The 27,564-nt window shown below is 45.0% G+C and overlaps 1 protein-coding gene across 1 annotated transcript in view; it reads right to left on the reverse strand.

Annotated features, from left to right (window-relative positions):
* Nucleotides 1-27,564, reverse strand: part of MANEAL (mannosidase endo-alpha like) — a 165,772-nt gene that overhangs the window by 25,398 nt on the left and 112,810 nt on the right. The window contains exon 4 of the mRNA XM_069223984.1: nt 18,319-18,395. Coding sequence (XP_069080085.1) covers nt 18,319-18,395 — 77 coding nt within the window. The remainder of the gene's footprint in view (nt 1-18,318; nt 18,396-27,564) is intronic.

Below are 27,564 nucleotides of genomic sequence, written 5' to 3' on the forward strand. Positions count from 1 at the left end.
AGAAGCCCCATGCTGAAGCACATCCATCAGGAGATTAGACCTGATTTCCACAGTAGGTAGCTCAAGGCCAAGGACCTCAGCTGCCCTACTGACCACCATACTGTAAGTCGCTCCCTCCGCCGTAGCCACGGTAGGAGGAGACAGCATGCCAGCATCAGGAGAAGTATCCAGACCACTGACTTCACCAAAATCCTGTGCCCAGTCCATAGTAGGGTCATCCTGGTATTCATAAGGGTCCAGGGACCCCTCCAATTCCTCCCCGTATTCATACCCATAGGAAAAAGGGTCTGAATCCGACCTCGGGCTAATAGGCCCCACTGAAGCCGATGGCGGCGCCGGCCGACGCCGCTCCTACTCCAAGTCATCGGGGATATGAATTGGGTCGACGTCGATAGTGGGCACTACCAACGTTGGGAGCGTCGATAATCGACCCGGTGCCGGGGAAGGTCTCGAAGGTGCGACTGGCGTCGGTGCGGATCCGTGCACGGATCCGGAGGTGACCTCAGTGGCCGGGGCCGAAGCTGCCGGTGCGGAACCCGAGTCGACCCAGACGCAGGCTCTGAGGAAGAAGGCCTTGTGTGTGGACGCTCTTCCGGCATCGCGTCGGCTGAGCGACGGGGTGAAGTCGGAGATTGATGGGACTTCTTCGACTTCTCCTTACCTTGACCGGAGGATTTTGAAGAAGACAAGTGGTGATGACTCCACGACCGATCTCGAGACCTTCCTCTCGAGCGAGACCAGGACCTAGCAGAGTCGAGTGCTAGGCCGCCATTAGCTTTACGGACCGCTCCCTCAAAGCTTTCGGTTTCATGGCCCGACACTCGGAGCACGACTTCGGGTCTTGGTCGTGCTCGATATACCACAGACAAACGCAGTGAGGATCCGTCACCGACATCATCCGATGGCAGTCTCCCTACAAGGCTTGAACCCAGTCTTCGGGGACATCTCGACACACCAAAGTCGTATATAAAAACTTCGATAAAATGGTCGAATTCGGGTAAAAAATAGCCAGGGTAGCTCTCTCCGGATCAGCACGTGGCGCCGAAAGAAAAGAACTGACGTCACTGCACGAGGGCGGCACCTAATGTACTACTCCCGACATCATCACAGCGACCACGATGCCTACGACGCCTGCAGGGTTGACTGACGCCACCTACCGACGCGCAAGGGTATTGCTCGAAGGAAAATCTTCGGATCCAGTCTGACGCCTGGGGGAAAATTCTAAGGTAAGGAATCTGCAACTAGAAGTCTCTATCAGATGCTCTTTATAGTGTTCTCTATCATACTAATGGAGAAGTGGTTCAGCTCCACGCCCTTGGCCTCATCAGGGGCAACTGGCTGATCAGCTCCGCTCTCTAGGTGTTCATCTACCGTTGAAGAAGGTGTTTCACTGTGAGGGGGGGATGTGTGCTGGTTCTTCTCGAGTCTGTCGCTAGTCGTGCCCGGTACCAGTTGGATGGCCGTGTACAAGTATGTAACTTGAAAGTCCTAAGCTGCCTCTGCAACACCATTCTCCCTAGACACATAGCCATTCCTTAGCTTGTTTACATTCTCCTAGAAACTGCAGTGATTTGGGTCCTTTAGAAGCTGAGTTAGGGTTTCCCATTCTTTTTGATCTTTTGCCACCTTGCATTCCCATATTTCTTTTTTTAGAGATCTTCTAATATTTGCTATCTGAGCCACTGTGTTGTGTGTGGGCTTTTGTTTGTGCTCTATGATACGCCCGTCTTGTCTTGAGCACGGTTTTATCAAGTTGTAATGTCGCACTTCTCAGGGCAGGGAGAGATGGATAAGCACCTGATGGCTTGCCATGCAGCAAAGAGATTAGATCATCCACTGACTTCTCCCACCTTTTGATGTTCAGGTTAGGCTCCTGAGGCTGAGTTTTTAACCATGAAGCTATTTTGGTTGAATGCTCTGGTCTCCATTTGATTCTTCTTACCAAGTATACTTTCTCTGTACCTATTGATGCCCCTGCCATGGTGTTCAGTTCTGCTGCCTGATCTTGTAAGTCTACGGTAAGCTTTAGCGGGTTATGATCGCTCTAGGCCCTTTCAGTGACTTCAAAGTGGATAAGTCTCTGAGTGCGCTTTTCTGAGAGGTACACTTAGTCAATAGTTGCGCCTCTCTTGAAAGTAGGAGGAAAGGGGCAGCCTTTCAGTTTTTTCATGCACTCCTGGCATGTTGAAGTTAATTTGAAAGATGTAAGAAAGTTCTGTAGTAGTTGACGCCTCTGTCCTGGGGAGTGTCCTCTAGTTGGACGTCTAGCCCACTTACATTGAAGTCTCCCAACACAACTATTTCATGACCGGGGAGACTGACGATGACAGATTCTAAGTTCTCCAGGAGTTCGAGGACTGACACTACCTTTGATTTTTTGAGGCATTTATGTAGCAGTTGATCAGTATCAAATCTACCTTTTCCTGATTGATGATCACACTAGGGGCATTTTGCTATTGATTATCAGCTCAGAGGCTGCCAGACAGACTGTGTGCTTGATGAAGGTGGAAAAGCCACCAGAGGGCTGTCTGAAGATACTTGGGTGAGTGGCTGGCTGGAAGATCTCGTAATCACCTGACAAGTGAGATGGAGGGCATTTTCAGTGTTCTTGCATGCAGATGATGTAGTTAGAATTTAAATAGGACCTTGCCTCGCTGGATCTAGTGATGCTCCTGAGACCTGTCACATTCCATGACAAAATTGACAGGGGTTTAAATGAGCATGAAGGATTGTGCTCTATGGCTGCATGGTGCTAGGACCTGTACCCTGATCCTTCCCAGTCCCTCTGCTTACTTTGTGAGAGTGAGTGTGTGGCTGTGAGGACCTCTCTTCTGTTTTGCGAGCAGACTATAGGTATAGCCTGTGGGGCCTCCTTTGTGGGGGACTAGTGATTCCTCTTCCCACTTGAGCCTCTTTAGATGTTTTTCAGCCTGTCCCTGGGGACAGTGTTTAATAAAGCATAGGGTATTTGTCAGGCGGGGGGATATATAATTCAATGCCCCAGTCTGCAAAGGACTCTCTTGTGGCCCACACTGCGGCCCTCTGAGCTGCACTTATTTGTGACTTCTCTGCTTGCATTTAGGAAGGGTGGCTAAAACCTGACCCAGTCCATATCTTCCAAAGTGATTTGCCTGAGGGCTAGCAGTTGAGTGAAGAGCAGTAGTAGGTTTCTCCTGTTTAAGATGTCTACAAGTCCTTTTGAGGTGTAGTGAGGGGTGAAATTAAGTTCCAGAGAGTCCTGTTCTACTGGTTCAGGTGTGGCATGTGTAATGGGCAGCGAAGCCTGTCTAGCCCCCAGACGGATGCTTGGAGCTCTATTCCTGCACCAAAAGGTGAGTTGTGTTTGCCACTAAGCAGTATGCCAACTCTCTGCTGCTCATGTAGCTGGATACGCCTGCTGTCTCTGTGAGCTGTGGTTGTTGCTCGGTTCTTGCAAATGTTTGTGCAGGGGAATACATTTCTTGTGCGCTGTGTGGACTGCTGTACTCCCTTGAGCCCTCCTCGCTAAGGGGGGCTGTTATTATCTTTGCTGGGATTGCCTTTGGGCGATCCCTTATACCTTGGGTACTCTGATCCGGAGAGGCTTTCTGGTCCCCTAGGCTCCCTGGTGAGCCTGCTGATCTTCTATTACTTATTTCAGGTAGTGGGGTAGGCCCAGTGGTTTCCGCTGCGTGTTGCCCCCTGAAGGGGACCATCTTTGTCGCTGCTACATGTTCTTGGAATTGAGCCAGCTGTGATATCCTGGCTGTGTCTGATAATGGGATTAGTGCTTTGGATATGGCATCTTCTTCTCTCCAAAAGGGGGTTGTCAGTGATTCTGGCACTTGTTCTTGTGATTGGCCTTTTTGTGTTGATTGTGTGTGAAAAATTGGGAACAGCTTTGCTGTGCCACTGTCTTCCAAGGCTTCAGAGGTGGTATTTTTTTGTGCCTTTTGTCCATTCTACTTTGGTATCTTTGTTTCTGGGTTTGCTTTCTTATCTTTTTCTTCAATCTCAGTGTAAGGCCAGTGGTTAAAACCTGAGTGGGTTTAGCAGGAAAGTTGCTAGATTTTGTTATGTCTCCATGGTAGTTGGTGATTACTTCAATGTTTAGTTCCGATTTTTCATACTTAAAGGTCTCTGTTTCCCCTCTTGGGGAGGGGAGAGTTTCTGGAATTAAGCACTTAGCCCTGGGAGGTAGTAGGTGAGGGTTGTCAGGTGTTGGCACTGATTCTACTGTATCTGTGCCTTGTTCTGCCTGACACATTTGGAGGTAATGTGTTACTACTGTGGTTTTGTCTCCTCTTGCCATTGCCTTGACCGCTCCATTTAGTTTGCTCAGTATGTTGGGTAGAGAACTTATCTTGTCAATAGTTGGGGAAAAAGGACATTGAGCTCCCTTCTTTGTTGCGGTGAAGTGACTCTCCATGAGCGTTACCTTTGCTCGGATGTTGAGTAGATGCATTGCCAGGGACTGAATGAGGTCAAGTTGCAACTCCATCTTATTTAACTGCCAGAGGAGGGCCTTTGACATGGTGTCCTGAGAGGCTCTGATCGCCACCAACACTTTTGTTTCTCTGGACCACCTAAGAGTTGATCCGCCCCATACTCTCCTGAGGGGCTCTTTGCTGTTGTAGTGTGACTGAGTGTTTTCTCAATCTGCTCCCCTATACTATTGAGGAAATGTTCAGACAGCTACCCGAATTCCTGGTCTATGAGACTCGTCCTTCCCAGGTTGGTAGTCAAAGTTTTTATTTCTTCCTCAAGAACATATGTTGGCTTTCTGCTGCTCCTGCTGTTCCCGTCGGATCTGTGGTTTATGCTCTTGGTGTCATGCTCTAGGCTCTGACTACTGATGATTGAAAGTGCCGCCACACCTCCAGGCCTACTGGCCTACAGCTTGCGCTGTGGAGAGATGGCATAGGGGCACAAGCATGCAGCCTAAAGCCTGGGTGGGGTTGTTGTTGAGATTCTGGAATCTAGAAATCTGGAAGACTGGAAGTGTTGAAGTATGGAGGACTGGTTCGTGCCCTCAGGCGCCTCCTCTGTGAGCATGGTTACTCTCTAAGGCTGTGCTGTCTCACCTCCCTCGTTGTCCCCTGGAGGTCGGGAGAGCAAAGGGGCACAAGCATGCACTTTGTGTTAAGGTCGATGGGTCTTGGCTTGAAGGCTCAAGAGCGTGGAGTTTTTGGGGGGTTTACCAATTGTTGGTTCAAGTAGTCCGGGTGGGTCGACAGAGTCTAGGCAGGGTCTTGTCAGGGTCTTGGTCAACATTTGGTCAGCTTTGTGTGGCTGGAAGTGGAGGGTGTGTGAGTGGAGCAAGCCTCAGGGAACAGCTCAACAGCTCAGGCTCAAGGGCCCAGTGTGTCTGCTTCACTCCCACTTCACCCCCTGCTTCACCCTGTGCCTCTGAGTCTCTGTAAGTCTGTGCCCCAGTGCCTCAGTTCCACTGTGAGTCTATACCTCTGTGTCTGTGCATTTTCGTCTCTGAGGGCCCCAGACTCTATACCCTCCCACCAAGGGCTCCCCTGCCTTCCCCTTCACTCACTGCACTCACAGCTCATCACTGGTTGGTCCGGGATTACTGAATCTGTGTCTGCTGGCTCTGCAGTAGGCTCTGCAGTGGGAGCTGCGGGGTCCAGAGTTGCTGCTGCTGCATCCCGAAGCTACAGCAACAACCAACTGCGACACCTAACAGGATCTTTGTGCTACAGTAATTAACGTCCATGACGTCAGGACTGTTCTTTGCACCATAGCAACAACCATCCACAACACTCTCCCAGCTCCTTGCAGCCTCTTTCATCACAAACAAATCTTCATGCCGGACTTTGAGAAGGTAACTTTTTCAGCAGGACCAACCTGGTCCTTGTGCCCGGCCCCCACTATACCGTGGTTGGCCTGAACTTGTAACTTTCCCCCAGTGTAGCATGACCAGATGAGTTGTGTGCTTTTAGGTGCATTACTTGCCTAAAACTGTATTGTGTTCTATTGATTGGATTTTTGTGGCTCTGGTATCAATTAATTTAGTAAAATGTACTCTACTCTTCTAATGTTTTGTAAAAAAAAAAAAAAGGTTAGACATGTTGATGCTTCAATGTATGAATCATTAGCTACTTTTCAATAGGGATTTTAACATTGTTTTCACCCACAAAGTTTTACTGAGATTCAGATTTTAACCCTTTAAAGTTTGCAACATTTGTTTTTGCATTTACCATTTCTATACAGCTTTATTTCTAACAGAATTTGTTGTGCTTTGTTTCTAGGCAGAACTGCATTGTTGTCAGGAGGATTAAAATAGATCCATCACCAAAATATTTTTTAATGGAAAACAAGGATAGATGAGTACAACAATTGCTACAAAAATCTTCTTTTTACATAGAAATCCCCAGGTAACATGCTTGCAAATGCAATACAATTTGCAAAGGCTGCATCAGGCATTTGTGAATGGGGCAAAACAAAAGTAGCAACTTTGCTCAAACCTGTCTTTTCCAAAATAGATAATGACCCTCAATTCTGTTATCAGGTGCAAAGGTATATGATGAATGCTGCTTGCAAAATAACTACAAATTCGTTATCTCTAATGAAGTAGCTGTGTCCCCTAAAGTCTTGCCTTGGTGGGTTGTGCTTAAGTTACTCACTTTGACAAATCATTTTCACATTTCTAAAGATGGTCAGTTTTCCCTTTCTTCAGATCAGAATGAGATTCTTGTGTTTCCAACAGATTTGTTGTGTGGCTCGATGCATTAGGAGCCTGTTTTGGATAAAGGCACTTCACCAAGGGAACATTATGACATCTTTATTGTGCCGGTACATCATTTAGGAGTCAGGCCAGGCGCTGTGGAAATGGGATTTGATAGCGACAGGGCAATTACAAGGGAAAAGAAAAAAAAGTATTGCTAACCCCTCATTTGGTATTTTCGTGCACTGTAATTAATTTGAATACTAAATCAATCGAGACACCACCGCGGGAATAAATAGAGTAGTCCGTCAAGGTCAATGAACAATTCACAGCAGTAGCTGTTAAATACCATGTCTGGATATGAGTCCAGCGGTTTTAATTGCAGGCGGACAGGGTCCATTAACCAAATCACGTAGACAGCAGGATATTATTCTGCATGGGTGGTCGCTCCATTAGGAGCATAATGGTTTCACTGCCGATTCTTGTGCTGCTTTGGTATCAGAAGTCGTTACTGTGGCCAGTTCTGTTGCTTGCTAGGTGGAAATTGAGACAGTTTCGGACAGCGTAGGATGCAGGTGTGGATCCTCCATGGGGGCGGAGGAGCGTCACCCCCACGCCAGCAGCGACAGCTGCAAAACTTTTACCAAACATTGATAATAAACTGTGTTTATTATCGTTGTTGGGTAAAAGGGGTGGGGCCACTGGGGTGACGTGCACTGAGGGAGAGTGCACAGCACTCCCCCTCAAACAAAGCACATGTGTGTTTGGCCGGCTGTCTCGGGCCGGCTGTCTCGGGCCGGCCAAACACACATGCACTGTAGCCTCTCTCCAGCCCAGCAACACGGTTGCTGGGCTGGAGAGAGCCTGCGCAGGCTCTAAGTCTGCCTGGAAGCCCACTGGCTGGGCTCTTCCAGCCAATCCTGACGCTGCTTTGAGCAGCATCAGGATTGGCTGCAGGGCAGGCTGGGAGCCTGTGTCTGCAGCGAGAAGGAGAAGAAGAAGTGTAGCTGCATGGAGGGTTGATGTAAGTGTTTTTTTAAATAATTTAATTTTTAATATTATTTTAATTCCCCCCCCAGCCCCCTCCCCCGTGCGCCGCCCTCTCCTTCACCTTCCCATGAGCCGCTACTGGTAGGATGGACTTTGAATTCGAACTGATGGATTCTAAATTGATTCAGATTGATACTGTGTGCAAATTAATACTTCATCTGGTAGTTTGCTTGGTGGCCTACACAAAATGAGTTGGTGATCTTATCCAGTATGCAGTGGCTCGTGTTCACTTCATGCAAAAAACAAAGAATGGCATTGCAGTTTTTACTCAATGGCCTCTTTGATGGCAGTCTCCAAGGGACAAATGTGAATGAAGTCAATGCAATGCAGAGGTTTAACGTGTGCTATCAGCCAGAGCGAGGAAATCTTCAACCAATGTATAGGTAATTGCAGGAAGTGTGAAGAGTCTGTAGGTAATATGGCGGATCCTGCAAGGTGGGAGTAGTCCGTGGATGCTTTCTGCTAGCTTGTATGCTGAGTGGAGAAGCTTGCAAGCAGATTTTGGGAGCTTACATATAATAGGGATATAACAAAGGCAACTGGAAAAACGAAATTGTGTGTCTAATGCATTTTCTGCAGTTATAGATTTAACACAGTTGCCACATATTCCATCTTCATCAACATGTTTTGCAGTTTTCTATAACAAAACATTAGTTTCTAACTCAAATGGATCAAACGTTACTAAAATATGCCATATGTAGTGCATTGGCAGACTTCTTGCAAAGTGAGCTACTGTTCCATTAATGAATGATGTAGTTAGGTATTTTCCATTGATGAATAATGTAGTTAGTAAGGTGAAAACGTATATTAGACAGCATTATTGCCCCCATTTAATGGACTGGGAAAGGGTGTTCGCCTGCAACAGGAAACATATCCTGACCTATTTAAAAAGGTGAAATGATGTTTCCATCTTTATCTTGAACATTTTTGGTTTCATTATTCATAAAAATTCATGTTACACCACAGACCGCGTTTTAAAAACAGCAGTTCTTACAAGAGGGTAGTCTAAGTACAGAAAACCCTAAAATATTGTACTTCTGTTTCAGAAGTTTCTGTGTCTTGAATCCTACCATGTTTCTGGCCAGGCGCGTGAAACACATATATGTAATACTGTTTCTCAATAGAAACAGATGCTTCTAGATTTCTATAGTGCAGACACAGATCAAAGTTAAACCAAATCTAAAGACCAGTTGTAAAGCACAAGTATTTTGTTCTGAGTGCAACATTGTATGTTTTGCACAACCTATTTTACTTTCGATTGTAGAAGGTGCAATGTGGATGAAATAGAGTTCCTGTGCTTCCATGCAAGACAAAATCATTATTTGCTGCTGAGTAACAGTTTTAATAGAACCAGATAGGCACGGCTCCTCCGTATGGAGCGGAGGAGGTTAGCCCCCCACCAGCAGCACCTGCTGCAAATCCTTTTACATGGAAAGGATAATAAACTCTGTTTAAATTCTCCCCGAGGCATAGGTCTCCAAGAATATTTCAGCCATTCATTCTCAAATCCTAAAAGGACACTTCTTCCAATAATTGTTGGACGCATTTCAATATCCTGGTCAGAATCTCCAGATGGAATGGGTCTCTCTTTAGCTCGTTTTGGGCAAACCGTTGCCAGATGGAGGGCCTGACTCGCACTATATGCGGGATATCTGGTGGGAGCCCTGCCTTCCATCAGGAGCTCAGGTAGGCTCTCTACTGCCACTCTTCCTGACAACAGGTGCTTCTCCCAATTACCATTAGGGTCTGGCCAACTGGCCACACGCTATAGATGTGCTTCATAGTAATACAGGTCCAGGCTTGGGCCTCCAGTTCCCCCTCTTCATACGTCTTTTTCAGTGCCAACAGGGCCACCCCGCAATGCTTACCCGCCCACAGGAGATATATGAGTCGAGAGTCTAATTGCTTGAAGACCCTTAATGGAAGTGGACATTGCGAATTCTGCAGCACATACAGGCACCTTAGAAGCAGCACCATCTTGGAGATGGCTAAGTGGCCCATTAGAGGAGAGTGAGAGTGTATCTCAGAAAAGCATGACGGACTTAAGGACCTCTAAAACCCTGTCCATGTTATGGCTAGCCTGTTGCGCCACTGAATGTGAGGACATATAGAACATCCCCCAGTTGCATGCCCCAGGCCTGCATCTCCTGCCCCATTCAAATTGTAAATGGCTCTATTGTGAGCATAAACAGGAGCGGCAAGAGTGGGCACCCCTATCTTCTTCCGCGTCCCAGGGGCCAGACCTCACAGCGAGTTGTCCCCATCCTGATTCTCACCCATGACTCAAAATAGAAAAGGCAAAACCAGCCACAGAACTGAGGCCCAAACCCCATGACCTGTAGCACCTCAACCAAGTAGCCCCAGTCCAAGATATGAAAAGATTTTTCCAAGTCGATAGCGACCAGCGCCATCTCTTCTTCGTAGCCCTGCACCTCGTGCAGTACATGGGATAGTTGTCTTAGGTTCATCCCAGTGGAATGAAGCTGCACTGGTCTTTATGTACCAGATGGGTTATGTGTGTGATTAAGCGAGTAGCAAGCAGTTACAGAGCACCTTCATATCCGAATTGATCATTGTAACGAGTGGAAGGACAGTCTCGCTATGCAGAATCAAGGCTAAGAGTTTGCCCAACTTGTACCCTTCCCAGTGCAGTCTCTGTTGGTATTGTCGGAAAGTATACTTAAGTAGCCAGTCCCAAGTGTCTGTAATTCGATGACGGATGAGATATTCCTGATCATGTGCACTGGGGAGTCTAGGGCCTTCCGCCTGCATTTGAGCAAGTTTAGCTTCTTCCCTAAGGAGCTCTGACGCACCCCGTAAGTGAGGCTCAAACACATGCACCATATCAATGCTTTAAAGGCCTCCCGTTCTGTAGATCTAAGTGCCGTGGAGTCCCAGTTCAACCCCATGTATCCTGTGGAAGCATTAGATAAAGCCTCCCACCCTTCTGGGTCCTCCAGAATGTTTACCAGCATTCACCACATTCCCGCCCCGACCTACTGTCCCCCACGCTATCCTGAAATTAACAGGAGAGGGACCAGATATGAATCAAGCCAAGTGGGTATCTTCTAAATCTTCCAGGAGGGGAAACCTGGTAATCAGAACCTTGTCTAGTTGACTGTGCATATTATGTGTTAGTGAGTTGCATGTGTATACAGTTGCATAGGGTGTATCAGTCTCCAGACGTCTTGTGCCAAAGGTTTTGGGTTACCCTGCGAAGTGTCTCTGTCATGTTTGGCTTTGTATCATATCTTGGGTGCACCCGATCCAGTTTGGGGCCCAATACACAATTGAAGTCATCAAGCCACATCAATGGCAACTCCAGGTCCTGTACCAGCAAGTCCTGCATGGTGTGGAAGAACCCCGGATCATCACTGGTCAGGATGCAGGTGTTCAGTACTGATAGTGGTAGGCTGCCCAGCGTGCCCAGTAAAAGGACATACCTGCCCCCCCCCGCCTCAGTATAAGGGAGGGAGAATGAGACCCCAGGGGCCACTGAAATCAAACTTCCCTTAGCATACATAGAGTTGGAGGAGTGATATAGGTGACCCCACCATTTCTGGCCAGTCCCTGGGCCTCTTTGTCACTAAGATAGGTTCCCTGTAAGCGTGCAATGCCTATTTCGTGTTTCTTCAGGAAGGTGAGCACTCTGTAGAGTTTTACATATGTGCCAAACCCCTGACATTCCAGGTTAAGACTCGTGAATAGCCCCGCATCATCAACTAGAAAGGCTGACATGTTGCCCCATCTCCTGTTTTGCCCCACTCCTCATCAGCTGCTGATTAACAATACAACCCAAACAGTAAAACCAACCCAACCCCGCTAACCCACCCACAGGTAATAATAGATAAAACTACTGATTCCCACTGATGCGTGTCCCAAGACAAGCAATGCTACCCAGCCTATTCAAAGGTATGCCTAACTCTTTCAACTGACAAAGCTCCCAGCCAGCCATACACCATCTTGCACTACTCAAGTGACATCTCTCTGTCCCATCAAGCATGCTCCACCAGTTGCAGCACATCCTTAATCCAATTTTCCACAAAGGTTCCGGCCGCTGACCCCTCTGCACGTTCCGGGAATCCCAACAGTCTTATATTGTTACGCCGAGAACTGCCTTCAGCATTCTCCAGCCGTACTTCCTGTCTTCCGAACATGGAGGTAGCCTGCACCATCTGCTTACGCAAAACCCCCACCTCCGTCCGCAGCTCCAAAATAGAGCCCTCCGCCACCTTGACCTTGTTGGAGACCTTTCTGAGATCTGCCCTGAGGAGGTTCACCTCCACCGACACTGTTTCAATCTTGCTTTCAAGAGCCACTCTTGAGCCATGAATAGCGGCAAGAATCTCGGCTCACGACTGTTCTTCAGTGGTCATCATCCCACTCTGGCCATTGTCAGCCCGCCCAAGCCTGACAGGGCACAGCAGCAGGGGTACTGGAGTGGTATATTGTTCCATAGTGTTTCCCAGTGAGACATCGGTCAGCTGATGTCGCCCCATCCCTAGGCAGCTGTAGAAGTAGACCGTATCGTTCTGTGTTTAAGCCCAGGAAGGCAAGAAGACACCCACAGATCACTGGATCAGAGGCCCGAGTGTCACCTCCGCAGTCTCAAGGTGCCAAAACACCCCAGCACCCGTTAGGCAGTCCCAGACCAAGGAAGGTTAAGCACCCACACAGGTACCACTGCAGGCCCAGCACCCTCAGTTCCAGGAGGCCCACGCCAGGCCCCTGGCAGGTGCCCTGATATCTCCTTTGCCCTTAGCGACTCAAGAGAGTCCCCCCCTTCAAACTGCACTCCAACCTGTTCAATCACAACCAGGCGCTCCCTCAAATGTCTCCTCAGCTGCCCTGTTGGCCGATAGGGGCCACTCAGCACCAGGCGGTACGAAAACAATCACCAGTCCACGCCGCTGCCATCCACTGTACAGGCCCAGGTCCCATAAGCCAGCATCCACAATGTGCCCAGGCAGAGCCCAAGCAATGTCCGAAGGGCCCCCCTCTGCACAGGGGTCAGCAGTTAGCTCCTGAGCAGGCACAGCTCTAAACCTGCAGCCGCTGTCTCCCAATCTCATTTGTCAAGAGCAGGGGCCACGTCACCTCTAGGCCTCCAGGTGCCGCACAGGCCCAGCCGGGTCAGCCCGACTCGGGTCCCCGCTGTTCCAGCCCCCAACCGGGGACCCCCGGAGACCACAACAAGCCCCCAGCCGGCTGCCGGCAATCGAAAATTCCACAGGGGAGAGGGATCCCCACTCTGGACCGACCCGGAGCAGGCCGATTCCAGTGGGCAGCAGCAGCCTACGACCCTCAGGGCTCTGGTTCACGTTGCTGGGAGGGGTGCCAAATGTTGAGGGCACCCCAGGATTAGTAGAGGATTCACCGGGATGGCGGGAGCTCACTAGGAGCATGTCCCGCTGGCCATCTTGCCTGGCCATAATTAAGTAAACTTAAGTCTCAAAGAAAAGCAGGTTACAGAGATGGGGCCCAGCACAGCCTCATCTGGCTGCATAAGGACTTCTCTTTGGCCTGCCCGTCACCCCCACTGGCAGTGTCTCTACTTTTTTGTACAGCTGGACAAAGAAGTAGAGACACTGCCCAACCCCCAATCATGGGCCCAGGTGTGTTCTCGGCCTTGTTGTTCTGATGACTTGCCTCCTCAGAGTCTTCAAACCTCTGCTCATGTACTCTGCCAATGGCATGATGGGGTACTTAACAGTGCATACTGGAGTAGATCCTGATTCCCGATTAGGTAGTCTTACCTTCGCCATCTGGTTTGAGGCAACTGTTGGTTGGGGCTCAATGCAATGTGTGGCCCAGGGAGATTTTTCCAGAGGGTAAGACTCACTCACATCTGGATACCAGACCAGAGGCAATGTCCACCCTCCACTCATGGGTCCAGATGCTTTCTGGGACTTGATGTATTGATGACTTCTCTCCTTTATGTTCTCTCAGCTCTACTCCCACACTCTCCATATGGTAGGATAGGTACATAGAAAACACGCAGTGCAGTAGATCTGGGTTATCATTTGGAAATGTCTTCCACTTCACTGTCTGAAGTGAAGTGTCGTTAATTGCCGTTCAGTGCAACCTGAAGCCCAGGGAGATTTTTAAAGAGAATAAGTTCAGCTTATAGCTAGTCACAGTGGAGGAGAAAACCCCTAATCTTCACATGTGGGTCCAAGTGTCTTCTACGGCTTGTTGCACAAACATTTTTCCTTTTCTGTGTTTCCAAAGCACTGTTTCTGCACTTTCCTGATGGCAGGGAAAGTATCTGAGGAGAAGGTTGTGGAGTAGGTCCACGTTTCCAATTGTGCATTATCTTTCCCCTCACTGTTTTGGGTAAGGCAGCGCTGGTTGAGGCTCAGTGCTCTGCATTGCCACAGAGATTTGCTGAACACAATTGCAGAAGGAATGCTCAGTCTCCACTGTAGGTAAGGTGTCTTCTGGGATTTAGGGTTCAAATGGCTTGCCTCATCCGTTTCCTCGTGGCTCTGTGTCTATACTCTCCTGATGTCTGGGGAGTTAGAAGGTTAAGGCGTCTTAACATATTCTTGCCTATAAAAACACTACAAGTACTGTGAAACTGTGTAGTGCTGTTAATTTGTGATCATAATTTTGATTCTCCATCATCCACCTTTAGGGAAACTAATATCACTGCATTTCCTAGCATCCACCCTTTCCAGAATTGACATCCTGGTTTTCACCAATACCATCTTTTCAAGAGGGAGCTAAACAGGCGGAAATCATTCTTCATCATTCATCTCTATAGGAATTGCCAGCATTGCATTTCCCAATATCCACTCCTTGGGGCATCCCACAAACCAGACATCCCCAGCAAACACTTTACAAAGACAATTGCAAAGCTGTTTGAGCCTGTTGGCGCCAGAGAAGGACTTTGGCCAGAACTCCTGTATCTAAAAGGTCAGATATTATTATGTACCTCACCCAGTACCCACACGCTGCCAATCCCCACAATCACACCCCACCTACACCACACAACTACTCACATGGCACACTAACAACACACAGACTCAACCTCATACATATCCCACTATACTCCACACACTTTCAAACTACCCAGCACACATTTCAAGTCCTGCTCATTAATGCACACTCTGCATTACTCCACTATATCGTAGAACTCAACTATCACAAATTTGATGCGCTCTTCATCATAGAAACATGTCTCACTCATGCTAAATAACACACTTCCCACAGGCATCCATTGTGTATAACACACATGTAAAAACAAAGAGGTCTAGCTGTGATCCATGAGTCCTCACGTTCCTGACTCCTAATCAAATGAGACTCGACTTCATGGAGCTCCTCACATGTCACTTCCACTATTTTCAACTCAGTCCATCACCTTCAATGTAATTCTCAAGCTGCTACATCAGAAAAAAGGCTTAATTGACAAACTCTCAGATCACCTTACCACCTCATCCAACCCAGCATTCCAACACAACCTTTACAGTGATGTCAACCTCTCATGCAACACATACTCAAAGAAACAAGGATACCCTGCTCAACCTCATCAACACACTCAAAGTGGTACAGCATGTCAACCTGCCAATACCCTGCAAATCCACAGCCTCAACCTCCTCTTCTCTACATCACGAACATCCCAGTACAAGCCATCACCATCTCCTGACTACACCAACCACCACACCATCCGTCTCTCTGCTGCAGTTGATCACCTTCAATGTCATTCGCAAGCTGCTACATCAGAAAAAAGGCTTAATTGACAAATTCTCAGATCTCCTCACCACCTCATTCAACCCACTATGCCAACACAGCCTTTACAGTGATGTCAACCTCACAGACACTCAACAAGCAAGGATACCCTACTCAACCTCATCAACACACTCAAAGAGGTACAGCATGTCAACCTTCCAATACCCTGCAAATCCACAGCCTCAGTCTTATCTTCGCTACATCACAAACACCACAGTACAAGCCATCAACACTTCTTGACTAGACCAACCACCAAGCCATCCCTGTCTCTCTGCTTGGCGTCCACCAACAAACCCAGGTCAAACCAAAAAAAAAACCAAATCTTCAGATCCTTCAAAGAATTCTCCTTTGACAACCTTAAGCTTGAACTCTTTTCTTGCCCTGCCAACTCAAAATCAGACATCTGCACCCTTCTAAACAAATTCAACACTTTTCTGGAAAAACAAGAGAACACAGAAGCTCCATCTTAAACACGTAAGTGCAAGCTGAAAGGTTCAGCTTTCAATAACTTCAAAGACCATGGTGGAAAAAATCATCAATGCCCAGATAAGAAATAAAATGGAAGAAAAGAAGAACCCACGAAGACCTCATGCTACAAAGGTCCTGGTGCAACAAGCAAACCACACATCAAATCAGCCAAAGCAAAGTATTATACCAATACTATTAAAGAAGCTGTCAACAGAAGCCAAATGCTCTTCAAGACAACAAGCACTACATCAAACCCCTGCCTGACCTTCCTATCCTACATACCACAGGCAAGCACAATGTCATGAACCATTGGCAACACCAATCCTGCTTCCCCTTCTCGTGGCATCCTCAATCATTATCCTTCTAAGTCTTATCTCTCATAGATAGTGCCAACATACTCGAATCCCATCAAAGCAACCTTCTATGAAGAATATGTCTCACCTACACTTCACCTTTCTAGCGAAGCTCTCTCACCCCTTCTCTCCACTGTCAATACTGGCCTCACTCAAGGCATCTCCCCACAAGCTATCAAGATGCACCAGATTCTCCCATTTCTAATGAAACCTAAAATAGACCTTAATGTTTTCTTGAAGTATGGTCACTCACTTACCTACTCTGCTTTGTCAAGGTCATTAAAATAGCAGTCTATGCTCACCTCTAAATTCACATCCAAGCCAACCATCTCCTGCAAAACTACTAATCTGGCTTTTGATCATGCTGCAACATGGAGACAGATATCTGATACATCGTATATGATGCCCTCCTGACCATAGATGAAGATGACCTTTCTCCTGGTATTGCTGACCTCTAGGCTACTTCCAACACTGCCAACATCGTCGACACACTGAAATCTTAAACGGGCTTCAATGACAACACCCTTCAATGGTTCTCCTCATACCTTTCCAACTGACACTAGTTCATGCTCATGGGCGCCTCCTGGTGCCAGAAGATCCCTATCACCTCATAATGCCCTGTCATCTTTAATCTCTACATGGAGGTCCTTGGGCAATCAGCCTTTTCCATTTCTGCACTAAGAATCAAGAACAACATCATCATAAACATCAGGACAGTGACAACCCTGCTCCAATTCACAAGAGAGTTGAAGATACACTGCTTTAAAGAACAATATATTCTCTTGCAGTAACAGATCTAAAAACAGCTACCTCTCAAACCGTTTGTTGACTGTGTCCTTGCCTTTGACCCAGTGCCGTGCTCTGCTGCCATTGGCTAGGTGCATGCTATTGAAATACAACACACATACACATACAAACATACACACATTTTTTATGCAAGTGCACACCTTGTATAGCTTTGTTTCCCAAATGACTCAACACTTGTGAGGGAAATGTAAACCAATTATACTAACTTATAATAATGTTGCAAATGTCCCGATTTTCACATGGAAGCCCAACTTCTCTTGAACTTTGCGCCATTTGTCTATTTTTCATACGTTTTATGCGATATAGGCAAACATTTTGTGAGAATGTCTTTGAATCTATGCACACATCTGTTAACAAGTATCAGTCACAGTGTGTTGACTAACGAGAAAAGACAATTACAAAAAGGTCAGATGCTCATACTCACATCAGCACGTAGGAAATTACCTATTACATAATACATTTCCTTAAATATATAACAAACCTACTGAGAACTGTCAGTAGTCAGCCTTGTATAACAGAAACAATCATGTTCTTGCAATTTGACACAGACCAATCAGTTTCAACCGAAAACTGCATTCCTATTTCCTTTCACGTCCCAACAGAAGTTCATTATGGTAATACATCTGAATTCTGACCTCAGCAGAGGTTTTTAAAACTGTGAGAATATTGGTTTCATTGAAAGGTGGAAACTTGTATTCTGAAAAAAATGTACATTTCAGAATGTAAATTAAGGTAGAATTAAACAGGACAGATAGTGTTTGGTAAATTGAAACATGCTGTTCCTTTCTATTTATAGTTTATCTTATGACAGATGCGCCATCCATCATATGTTTCGTTTTTAAGTATTTTTCTGCAGAGCTGCGAACGCACAACGTAAAAGGTGCCATTTGGCTGTAGGCCTTAAGTGAAAGAAATGTAACTTTTTTACTTTGCATCTTTGCTAGTTTAACAAATTTCCCTTCTTTAACGCCACTTCCTCTTTCAGCTGTTGCTAACAGTTCATTAAAGGAATACAAGCTATATAAGAAATGCTGAGAAAAGAAGTAAAAAATATGACCGCTTGCATTAGTTTTTGATTTGTAGCACCAGTCTAAAATACAATATTAATAGCAAGTTACACTATATTCCATTTTTATTTACAATGTACATCTCCACTTAGACGGGGAGTTGAAATATAGACCAACAGGGAAAATTCAGATGGCACTACTCATTTACGACACAATATTGGTTATTTACTAGAAGTAGACTTACTTATCAATGATGTACTTGATGTTATCGTGCACGGTGTTATCATTGCGCCCCTTGTACGGCTGTATGTGGAAAGCAACCTTCAAAGGACAAGAAATCGAGACATAAGTGTAGGAAACATACTTTTATTTATTGTGCTTTTGGTGTGACATGTATGATCCCCATTGCTATAAGCGGTGCTGAGAAAGTATTATAACTGCTTACAAAGGTATTAATTGCAATTGACATATCAACAAATAGGTACTTGCCTAAGGTTGAACAGCCGTACTCAAAGATTCACAAAAAGCACCAAAAAGCACCACCCACATTCTCATTGACCCACCACGGTCTACTTTAGGTGGTGTCATGTCAACCATTCCACATAAAAGGCTGCTATTTATAGATCAAGAACAAAGGATGCAACCATACTAATGGATCTCCAGGAAGACAATTCATCACTAGAGCAGTAGTCACTACCGCCTACATCTGTTGTGGTCCATTTCGTTTGTGGTCTCTGTCAAAGTTTACCTTTGTTACGTGAAGTTACTTCATAAAACAATCTGAAGCATGATAAATATTTAAAAAGTGTTGCCAATGCACCAGTTACATATTATTTCACTCTGTTCTCTTCCAATCTTTTCCTTGTTCAATCTTTCCCAATACCTATCCTATCAATCTTTCCCAATACCTATCCTTTTTCTCTTCTAACACAGTCATACTTATTATCTATATATATAGTAAGTATAGAGAGACGCATTAAGTACGGATGTAAGAACGTTGATGTTTTTTTATTTTTTTCCTTTCTGATGAAAGGGTTTTGAAAAAAGCATGCAAATATAATCGTTGGAATTGTTTTTCTACAAACCATATAAAGTGTTCCAACTCATTACCTTAACTCTTGCTATCTGTTGAGCTATTCTCTGTCTTTGTATTTTAAAATAATACTTTTGCAGAATATTTCCCTCAACTCCACCTTGATAACGTATAAGACTTTCAGAGAGGCACGGAATGGAAAGAGCATTGAGTCAGAATGACCTGCTCACCTGCCAGTGCAGGTCTGATGCTCTCTGTTGGGCAGTGGTGGACAACTTTTGCTGATGTGTACAAGTTGAGGCCGCACTGCTCATATTTGGACCTATAACGAGCACTAAACATCCATCTTTTTCGCATGCTTGCTACACAGTTATCTCACGCACTCCCTGAAGATATCAGCATTGAGCTAACCTCACTACACAAGGGGTATGGTAGCTCTAGTGATCTTTTTCATAAGGTGGTGTTATGCTGGTTGCAAATAGTTATTTCACTAGTTAATAGCAATAACATATAATATTAACATACTTACTTAAACCATATGTCCAACAGTTTTGATTTTGGGCAGTGCAAATAGCATATGTTCTTTTTCTCAACAATACAGTATAATACTCATTTTATCGACCTCTAGGATATGAACTGCTGACTCAACCCCCTAAAGCTCAGACGAGTGTTGGCAGATCCAATTAACCAATGAACTGTCATACCAGATACAAATCCAAAAGTTCATACTAATAGCACGATTAATTTTATCAATACAGCCAAAAGGACTAGGTAATTGTATTGCTAATTGGGAAGAAAATGCGGAAAAACATATGGAGTTTTTAAACAGTGAATATGAGTAGTATTTCTGCTGGGTTAATATCTGTGAATCGTTTTTCTTTTCTTTTATCAATTTGCTTTGTTGACAGTTATGTTTTTGGGACTCAATTCATTTTTGTCACACAAGGTAGTTGCTGATTCGGTGACATAGAGCGTTGTGGCCTTGGGTGAGGACTAAGGCAGTACTAGTCGGCAAATTCCAAACAATGGAAATTTGAGCATGCCTAATTTTCATGCATAAAATGTAGTCTTTATACAGTCTTTACAGTTGAAAGGTAAACTATTCATCCAATCAAATGCATTTAGGTAAAAGTCCATTCTGATCAGAAGTTCTACATTAAATGGTGTTCCGTGCAAGCTATGTTACATGAATGATGATGATAATAATAATAATAGTTATAATAATTATTATAATAATGACTGGAGAGGCTCAACGTTTTCCTTATGATAATAATACTCATAATAATAATAAGGATTGGAGAGTCTCAAAGTTTTCCTTATGACCCTGCCACTGACTGACATATGGAGTTGCTAAAGACCGGGCTGCCTAGCTTTGATTCCACCTCATGCTTCTTTCCACCACCCCTACACTTCCCTTTATCTCACGTTGATCCTTGCTTTTTCCCTTTGTAGCTGTTTCTCTGTCTTTCACTTCCTTCTTCTTTCTCCATTTTCTGCTTTTCAATGTCTTGTGCTGAGACAAAATTTATTGATGAGAAATAAATCCAGGTGCCCAAAAATAAGTGTTGGTATCAACTACCACGCCCCCCCCAAAAAAAAATATGTGCACTTGTTTAGAATTGAATTTGGTTTAGCAAGCAGGGCCCAAAGTGTTGAACAACTCCATGAACAATGGCATATGAATAGCGCCCAGAACACCAAATGCGGAAAGTCCTTTACAGTCTGGACTCTACTTATTACAGCATGGTAGCTCCAGCAATTAATGTATGTTAGGCGACTAGTGTCTGAAGCTCGAAGATGAATAGCCTCCTATGCGGATTTAATATTGGTCAAAATATTACGAAATCCTGTGTGCAAAATGTATGCAAAGTATGATAAAATGTTTTATATCTTTTTTGTAGTACATTGAAGACAGATGACACATCTTCAGTGAAAATACTTATGTTGGATAGTTGGCTGCTATGGTTTTTGTGTTAGAAACTCAAATTTAAGGGGTGTTTGCTGGGCACCATTTTGATGTACGAAAATATATTGCGGAATTTACGCTGGGCCACGGAATGTGACAAAATTATGTTAAAAGTTGATAGATGTGGAATAGGACATTCCTGTTTGTGTTGTACTTTTAGGTACTTATATAGTCTTCCACTGACTGTGATGACATATTATGATCTGTACACCGTGACCTAATAGCAGTTGTCATCACTATACGTACACCTCATATTTTTGTCTCACCTGAAAAAAAACATCATTCATCATACACTTGATTAAATTTTTAGGCAAAAGCTTCGGTATAAAGATGGTGACCACAAATATCTTACTTTATTTAGTATAGTACTGAAGTAAGTCTTTCATCAAAGATTCACCGTAAGCCAGTTTCCAATAGCACTCCATCTATCTTATTACATCATGAGTATATTCATCTATCATATTATTTTACAGATTAATATACTCATGATGTAATAAGATGGATAGAATACTACATCATTCCTTACATCACCCTAGGTGAGCGTCTATAACACACCTTGAGAGAAGTGTAGGCTGGGGTTTTGGGTTTTGTTTTGTCCACTTAGTGGTTTTGTGTCGTAGGTGATGATTTATAGGACACTTAGGCCCTCATTTGATCTCAGCGGATCAGCACTGGCGGTCAACAGAACACCACCAGCATGACAACAGTCTTTCTGCACGCCAGTCCAGCAGGGAAAAGGGCCTTAACATTGACATCAAATGGAGCCGCCGCCAACGTTGGTGTGCTGCACCCATCGAGCAGATCACTGCCTGTAAATCGGGCAGTGACCTGCGCAACGGGGCACTGCACGGGGGACCTGGAGCCCCCCTTTCGACGGCCTTTTCCTGGCAGGGGAACCTGCTAGGGAAAGGCTGGAGGAAAGGGATCATTATCCGACAGGGCAGCGCTGCTTGCAGTGCTGCCCTGTCGGATAATGATTTCTGCCATTGGTAGGCTGCCTGTTGGCAGTAGCCTGGCGGTGGTGGATGGCCACCTGTGGCGGTCCCCACAGCCTTCATTATTTGGAGGCTGAGCCCGCCATGCTGTTGGCGGTCATTCCCGCCACCACCGGCATGGCAGGCTCAGCCACCAATGTTCATTATGAGGGCCTTAATACCTGAATAAGCAGAATATGAAATACTCTGACGTAAGGTGAGAAAGGGCAATTGACTTTCTGTCTTGATATTGCTTTGTTGAGCTATCTATATTTCTTTTCATTTACTCACTGGCCTTATCACTTGGTAATTTATTTTCTTCACTGTGTGTTAGTCACTTTGAATGACTATTCGGCATGCAGTGCTTGGTTTGGCTTTCAAGCAGTAGCACCCCCCCACCAGCGCCTTGAGACGCACGCTTAACAAATGATTGATTGATTGATTGATTTCACTACAGGTTTTTCTCTTGGTGGTGCTTTGAACAGTGGCTATTTTAGAATACATATCAATATAGGTATCTTGGCATTAAAGCCCTGATGAAGTCTGCAGTTGTATTATCTATGCGGACAAAACACATGTTGCCTTGGGCTTTAGATGCTGCATTATGTGGAAACTTGTTTTGAGGATCACTTTGAAGCTTTGTGCCAAGTTGTATAAAAATGAAGAATCCCTGATAGAAGATTTACTTCCGGAGTGCTTGAAATCTACCTTTTACAGACACAGAAGTATATCATTGAATCTCAAGGACTTGTGGTGTGGTGATATTGATTAGGTTTATTTTAGAAAGTGGCTTCTCAAAAACAAGGATTAAAGTACATTTTAATTGCAACTATTGCGGAGAGACGGCAGCAGAGTATTCACTCCCTCCAGCATTGACCAGTATGCCCTGACTAGGCACCAGTATGCCAGTGACTAGGTGAAAGGCCGGGCAGTGGGAAAGAGGAGCTGGTGCCAGGGCTAAGGTGTGGATCCTGGAGCTCACCTTGCACGCAGGACTCTACCCAAAGTAATTACCAGTGGCATAGGTTAAGTCAAGCATTCCATCCAGATTAATTCAAGCATTCCATTCACCATTTTTTGAACTGGCTGACTGGAAGGCACACACACTGTTTGCCCTCTCGTTCTTTTATTTTTTACCAGGAATCTGGGTGCATGGTGATGTACCCTTGGTGCTTAATTTGTAAAGAAAAACGTGCCGGTGCCCAAAGCGCTCCCCTTAAACACACGGCTGCTGCAATTAAATGTGCACGCACGGAATACTGAGGCAGCATAATCCTGAAGCCATCTCAGGCCTCTTCAATCCATTTAATGCCACTCTCTGCCCTTTCAACTCATTCCTGCAGCTTTCTGCTTTCTCCCATTGTTATGCTTTTTCGTTTTTCTCTTCCTCCGGCTTTCCCATATATGTCTTTTGCTCACAGTAAACACTTGAGGAAGAAAAATAAGCGCCAGCCCACAAAAATAGGTGCCGTTGCTCTGCATAGAAAACAACAAGTGGAAATTAAGCACTGTGTACCCTACCAGAAGCTGCTGTGGCAGGTGGAACAACTGGAAAAAATGGCACTGGCACGGCCCTGGTCAGAAGGCATAAAGATTGCGGCCTTTTCTTCTCAGGGTTTGCAGACTTGACCTGGATGGTGGACACACTGTGTTGGTATTGTGAATCTGTTAAACTGCATAAATACTGCTCTTGGAAAAACTTTGCCAAGGCACAAAAAAAGAGAAAAAGTAACAATTTGTTTTGCCTGCTATAGATGTGAAGAATCTTGCTACTTATTTCTGTTGTGCGCGAACTAGCAAAATCAAGCAACTTACAATTTAGAGAATTTACTTCTCACAATTGTGTCTTTCACATTTGCTGGGTGAATTAGGCCTACTTTTCTTCCCTGTTTAAAGAACTCCTTCCTTACTATGTTTATATTCCTCGTCTTTCTCAATGTTTCCGGTGTCAAGACAAAAAATCAATGTTTCATGCTCGCCATACCGTGGTCCCTCCTTGTCACATATTGCAGCCATGAGCCTTTGCTTGTATCGATCACTGTACATGATGATGCTGGCCACATCCTTGTCGACCTGTATTCAACCTTTCTTCGTTATCTAATTCAAATGTTTCTGTCATCCAATTTGCTACAAATAAAACCTGGCCCTGTCCTTCCATGCCCTATGTCATCCCTAGTACTTTGATTCTATTGTTCTCTCTTGCATTCACCAGTTTCTCCGTTCTAATGAACAGGGATGTGTTCTCCTTTAAGGTTTTATGCCAACTAACCTACTCTCTACCAATGAAATTGACTTCTCTCTCCTTCTTAGTGCAGCCAACTCTAAGTCCTTCGTATGTGATTTTGGCCCCATGTGGGTCTTGTCTCTATATATGAAAGCCTCTGGTGCAAATATATATAGGCTACCTTTGTTCTCTTTTTTCTCATTTGCGGCTCTGGTCATAGGCTTTCACTGGTTCTGGCATTAGTAATTGGTGTGACCCAAGTCTGTGATTGCTAGCTCTGGCCCTCTCGGCAGCTGCCAGACTCCAAAATGACCAGCTAACATACGGATTCTAATCGCCTGATTTCAAAATGGCTGTTTATCTTGTTTTCCTTATTATTTGGCTTTTTATTTTGGTCTATTTTCCAATGTGCTCCTTACAGCTTCCATTTGTAAGACCTCAGCAGCTTGCATGTGTAAGATCAACGCCAGACCCCCCAGGCTGCCACACAACATCACTACAACAATTCACTCGAGAAAAATGTGATAATCCGACATGTGAGCTCGGAGAACTCTTGCTATATCAATCCCTCTTATAGTCTCTTTCCAGTCACCCAAGGTAGAGTGAAGCTTGTTTGCCTCTGCCAGCAGCATCTCCTTTGCTTTCCTCTATTAGTACCACTGCAATTCTCCTCTGACTCCACGTACAGGGTTATGGGACCTCACAAGTGCAGCCCTTCTCTTGCTCTCAGGGGACAGTAGTTGCCAAAATCAGGTCATTTTTCACACCTCCTGTGAAGAGGAAGGGGATCTTTGTCTGTTTGCAAATTCTGATATTGGCATTCCAGCTCCAGGCCTACCACAAGGGTAGTAAATATCCCAGGCCTCACACTTGATCAAGACTCTCCACAAGCAAGCTTACCTTTTAGTTAATAAAGAGGTAGCTAAACTTGGCAACAACACTAAGTGGCGACACATGTTAGGGCTGTCATGTTTTCCTTTTCCCTGGAGGATGTTTTCATTCTATATTTAGAAGTAAGTTGCCCCAGCCCTGCTAAAACATCTGTTACACCTCCCCGACTCCCAGCACCAGTGCTCACACACATTCCTGCCCTCTCTGGATTTTTTTAAGTACGTTGGTGGTTTATTTTTATCACCAACTCAGAGCTGTTCAAGGAGCATCAAGATAGATGTCATCTTTTTGAGAAACCTGCCACACGTTCCAGATGAGTGATTGTTTAGTCAATGTTTCTATGGCACATGTGACAAGTGTCCAATGAGTCAGAAGGACTGTGTGATTTCCATGGTAAATATATGCTAAAATGAATTGAAACACATATACCAGGTTAAAATAATTAGCATCTAAAGTGGGATCGTCCACTGCCTTCACTGCAGGCGTGCAATAAAAAGGGCATCCATCGCTGGGCGTGGATCATAAGGAGATACAGGCAGGTGTGGCATCATCTTGTAAAGAGCTCCTCATCATAAGTGAGACACTGAGAATTAGAATGTTGTATCAACACAAATAAGAAATTGGTAACAGGAAGAGTACAGCAGAACCAACCAGAACTAGACAGAGTGTAAGGCAAGGAAGAGAGGAAGTACGTACCTGTCAATGTAATTGATGAAGATCTTCGAAATGGACAAAACTGTGAATAAGGAAGGGATTAGCATGAAATAGAGGTTTAGCAAAAGTAGCAAGCTAGGTCATGAAATAGATGGGAAAGCAAACACCAACAGTGTTTTAACATCCGTGAGATCAAATTCTGCTCTCAAAGAGCTCAGACCTTTTTATAGTGAACGTGTGTGTTTCACTTGGGGGTGGGCAAGCTTGTGTCAACACATGTAACTAGCAAAGCACATGCACATAAATGATAGGGATATGAGGCTGATGGTGCATACACAAAACTGAGAGCACATGCGGTTTGCCAGCTCTTCCTGTTTATCCCGTCCTCCATCCTCATTTGTGATGATCCTCTGGTGCCAGTGGTCATGTGTGGATTTTCTGGTAGAAGTGGGCGATAAATTCTGCTCTGCCAGGGGGGTTGGTGGATTTTGGCCACTCTCCATTATGTCTGTAATGCAGAGTTATGGCCAAATTCTGCCAACCGCACCGTAGCAGAGTTTTTTCTTGCACGCAGCTCGTCAAAAGTAAGTTGGCGTGCGCAAACGAAAACTACCATCCCTAATATGATTTTTGAGTGCTAGGAGACCACGTGGTGAGTTTTTCTCACCGCACGCGGTCACGAATGGACATGACTATTTGTGGTGAGAAAACTGCAGCTCGAGTAGAAAATCTAATTGAGCGGCAGCAAAATCAATTTGAGCCGCAGCCTCTCTGGTGTGCCAATTGGTGCCATTCACACTGATTTTTCAGCACAGAAAGTGCTCCTGGAACTACAGATCAGTGCAAGCAGTGCAACGTGCTGATTTCCACCCATTCGCTGAACTCCATGGAATCTTGCAGAGTGTTAATGTAACTCCACAGAATTCTCTGCGAATTCCACCCACCCCTATTGTCTGGCAGAATTAGATAGGTGTCCTTGTCTGCATGAGGACATTTACTTGCTCTTAGACTGTAATAAAGTGATGTGTGCTGAAAGCTTGGATGTCAGCTGGACACATAAAGTCACAAGGAGGGCACCACACATATGTGGGATAGTCACGTTGGAAAGTAGTGAAGTGCAAACATATTTAGAGACTATTCGAAAAGGTGGCTAGGATTTGCAACTTTCATGCTGCAACTGACTTTTTCCCAGCCATACTTACCTATATGCTGAAAAACAGACTTCCCCGGAGGCCGTAGGGGGTTTGCAAGCCCTGTGACACCATAAAGTGAATTTGTCGCAACTAATGCAACCATGGACAGATCGACTGCAATTGCTAACATCTCAAAGATGAAGGCTTGTCCATCTGGCCCACTACTGTCAGTGCATCAGAATGGTCTATCTATCTATCTATCTATCTATCTATCTATCTATCTATCTATCTATCTATCTATCTATCTATCTATCTATCTATCTATCTATCTATCTATCTATCTATCTGTCTTGTAAGCACAACCTTCCTCAACAGATTATCTCTGGGCTCTGTGGAAGCCAAACACAGTAGGGTTCTCTGTCTAAACCATTGGAGGACTAGATTTCAAATCTTGTTTCCTTGAATCTAAAGAACACAGTAACTCATATAGGCCATCATTGAGATTTAAATGGAAAATGACCAGGATTTTCCCCACCCTTTGGATTTACCATTACTTGTCCAATTGGAATTAAGAGGCCACTCATAATAAGGGACATAGGGCCACATGTAGCAACA

Source organism: Pleurodeles waltl, chromosome 3_1 (genome assembly GCF_031143425.1).
Source record: "Pleurodeles waltl isolate 20211129_DDA chromosome 3_1, aPleWal1.hap1.20221129, whole genome shotgun sequence".
NCBI lineage: Eukaryota > Metazoa > Chordata > Amphibia > Caudata > Salamandridae > Pleurodeles > Pleurodeles waltl.